This window comes from Hippocampus comes, unplaced genomic scaffold (genome assembly GCF_001891065.2).
Source record: "Hippocampus comes isolate QL1 unplaced genomic scaffold, H_comes_QL1_v1.1 scaffold25, whole genome shotgun sequence".
NCBI classification, from domain to species: Eukaryota; Metazoa; Chordata; class Actinopteri; order Syngnathiformes; family Syngnathidae; genus Hippocampus; species Hippocampus comes.
In genome coordinates, this window is record NW_017804844.1 from 661,950 (window position 1) to 665,317 (window position 3,368).

At 47.6% G+C, this 3,368-nt stretch overlaps 1 protein-coding gene across 1 annotated transcript in view; it reads right to left on the bottom strand.

Moving 5' to 3' along the window:
- Positions 1-3,368, bottom strand: part of drosha (drosha ribonuclease III) — a 68,493-nt gene that overhangs the window by 5,277 nt on the left and 59,848 nt on the right. The window contains exons 28-30 of the mRNA XM_019874362.1: positions 3,236-3,339; positions 1,911-2,003; positions 735-781 (exon numbers count right to left, since the gene is read on the bottom strand). Coding sequence (XP_019729921.1) covers positions 735-781; positions 1,911-2,003; positions 3,236-3,339 — 244 coding nt within the window. The remainder of the gene's footprint in view (positions 1-734; positions 782-1,910; positions 2,004-3,235; positions 3,340-3,368) is intronic.

Here is a 3,368-nt window from a genome sequence, read left to right on the forward strand (position 1 = left end):
TGGGGGAAAAAAAAAAAAAAAAAAAAAAAAAAGCGAGCGAGGAGGAAAAGAAGAAGAGACGCTGTGAAGAGGACCAAAAGATGAGTGGCGAGCCCTGAGGGTCCCTGAGGGCTTTCCTTCAAACGCAAACATGCAAACTGAGCACGGCCCGCCAACACAAGAAGCGCGAGTACAAGCACAAGCACACCACCACCGCCACCGACGACGACGACGACATGAAAAAACATCGACACGCCGCCCGAGGCTCGGTGGTGGCGCTCCAACAGCAAAGCCCGATGGTGTGGACTCTTCACGTATCGTCACTCTGATCCCACATCGAGTATCTTGATACCGGTGCCGAAACAATAGCAAGGCAAAAAAAGCTAACATCGGGAGCGCGCGCGACGTAATTATAGCTGCCAAAACAAGAAGGAATTTATTCCATGGAACGGCTCCTCAAACGCAACCAGCGGGCGACAAAATGACTCGGCACAAAATAAATCACGCTCACAGGTTTTGGCAATTGGAAAAACCAGTCGCCCTTTGAATCGTAGATTTGAATTGTCGTTGCTTTAGGACCAAAAACAAAAAGCGGCGCCCCCTCAAGGCACATAGTTGGAAAGCATTGTCGCTGCAATTTTTTTTTTTTTTTTTTAAAACCAAAAATAAGGTGTGGTATCGTTTTGGATAGCAAGGTATCGTGGTACTTTTTAAGTAGTCGCACATCATGCGGTCCGACGCGCGTGTGTACTCACATTTGTTCAGCGCGTCCATGGCAGCTCCCATTTCCGCCTGCTGGATGCTGCAAGAAATAAAAAAAAAAAAAAAGAGGTAAGGTCTTTAGCATATTTTGCCTTGAAGCAATCTTAACCAGGGGGCGGGGGGGCTTCTCAAAGGTGCTTCTCATTTGTTTTTGAACAATGGCAGCGAGCGGCGCCGGCGGCACAATCAGGCGGCTTACGGGCCATGCTTGATGCCCGCCATACGTTTTGATTTTTGCAGCCTGGAGGCTTAAGTGCGGCAAAGCACAAAGAGCCAAACTTATCGAGCACATGAGCTTCGCTTTTGGGGATTTGCTCACGACACGGCGACGTATTCAACGTGGATTCAGTCGCTGTCAGTGCTCGAAACCCTAATTTGAAACCTTAACGCGACTTGAAACCCCACTCACAAAAGCTTGATTTGAAACCCTAACCCAGACTGGAAACCTTGATTTGAAAACTCAAATTTGTCTGTAAACCCTAATTTGAAATCTGCCCCCCTAAAAAAAAAAAAAATTCAAACACTAAACCCCGCTTGAAAGAACAAGTTAAATACTGGAACCTGATTTGAAACCTTACCCTTGCCTAAAACCCCAAACCAGACTTAAAACCTGAATTTGAAACACGAAACCTGGCTCAAAAAGCTCGTTTGAACGCCTTACCCAGAGCTCAAAAGCCCAAATTAGAAACCCGAACCCAGACTGGAAACTTCGGCTAATTTGTGCCGCCCAATCAAACTGAAACAAATTGGACCCCACCTCCCTCCTGTCTGGAAACCCTAATTTTCAGAATTTACAACAGCTCCGCGCTCTCACCTGCTCGGAAGTAGCGAAGTAGCCTCGCCGCCTGCTCTCGCCATCTGCCCGCCGCTCCCGCTTCTCCATAACGCAATTTACGTCAAATCAATAATGGATCGATTCATTTTCATTGTGCATAATGCGTCTCCCGATAGAATCGGGCCAACAAGAGCTTAATTGCTGCAATAAACGCCGTCGATGAAGCGCCGCCGTTTTTCTGCGGCACATTAAGGGAAGGAGACGGTGGAGGCGCGAAGGGGAGCGGGGAGGAAGTCACGTATGCCGGTCATAAGGAAGGAAGTCTCCAGTCTTTAGGACTTTGTGGGGTCAAGGTTCGGATGCAGCGTCTGTTTCTCAGGCGGGTTGTGCTGACCTGGGTCCTTTGCCGCAACCGATGCGCTCGCCCTTGAAGTAGACGGCGACGGTGTAGGTGCGCGCGTGCGATGGCCCCACCGTCTGCAGCGTCCTGAAAAACACAAAGGCAAAACACGGTCAGATGACAAAAGAAAGAAAAAAATGGCTTGAAACGCGAATTTGGAACCCTAATTTTAAAACTCATCACGGGTATTAAGGCCCAATTCAAAACCTTCACCACAGATTTTGTTTGAAACTCGAAACTTGGTTTGAAACCCCAACTTCATGCACTAAAATCTGGCTCCAATCCTAATTTGAAACCAACACTTCAAACCCTAATTTGCAACGCAAACTGACTTGAAACCCTAATCCTTGACTCAAAGCAAAAACATCACACGAATTTGAAGCACTAGCCCTGTCTTGAAACATAATTTAGAACCACAAGTCTTATTTGAAACCCTATTCCTATCTTGACATCTCAATTTGATACCCTAATTTGAATCCCTACCCTTCTTTTGAACCCTGATCCTGATTTGAAACAAACAATTCGTTTCAAACCTTAACCCTCTCCCGAAACCCCAATTTGAGACCCTAAAACCTTACTTGAAACTCTATTTTGAAACCTAAGCGTAACGCTGGCTTGAACCCCTAACCCTTATTTCAAATCACAACCTTGACTCGAAAACCCGACTTTGAACCTGTTGCCCTGTGCTCTGATGCATGTTTGCCAGTCGCCATGGTAACAAATACACTTGGAAGGTGGCAGTCCCGAATCAATCTCAAACGACATCCGGCGAACTAAACGAAAGCGAGGGATGATGGCGCTCACCTAAAAAGAAGAAGTAAAACAAGGAGTTGTCAGCCGCGCTTCTTGCGCGGGGGAGTGGCGCGTGAACAAAACCGATGTTTGAAATGTTGTCATTTGCATAAACAGGCGCCGCGCGCCCGCCGGAAATCTTCACGCGCAATTGACTGATTGGATCCATTTTTAATGCAACCTGGTCACTTTTGACGACTCGTCAATAATTCACCTCCCGCTGCAAACGAGACGCACCCAGAAGTCACCGAGGCGGGCGTGCGACGGTGTCGCTGGTGAGCACTGCGCCAAGCAGAGAAAATAAGCAAGGCTGACACCCGCTCCAAAAAAAAAAAAAAAAAAAAAATGAAAAGGCTTTCCAACACCGTCTTTGTATCCAGTGACGAAGACGAGGAGGACGTGAGTGATTCCGCTCTTTGTTGATGAAGCTTCAATGTGATCCGAACGCAACGCGTGGATGATGTCATAATATCGAGTAGTATGTCTCAGTGCTTTTGAATTGACATCTTGCGGTGCGAAATCCTTACTTGTAGAGCGGAATGTCGGGTTCCTTGCCCTCCGTCCTCAGTGTCAGGCAACACTGCTGCAGCTGAGACTTGGGGTCGTTCCAGTCCTGGTTGAGAATAAACTCCTGTAACAAGGCCGAAAGGGGGGGCGGGG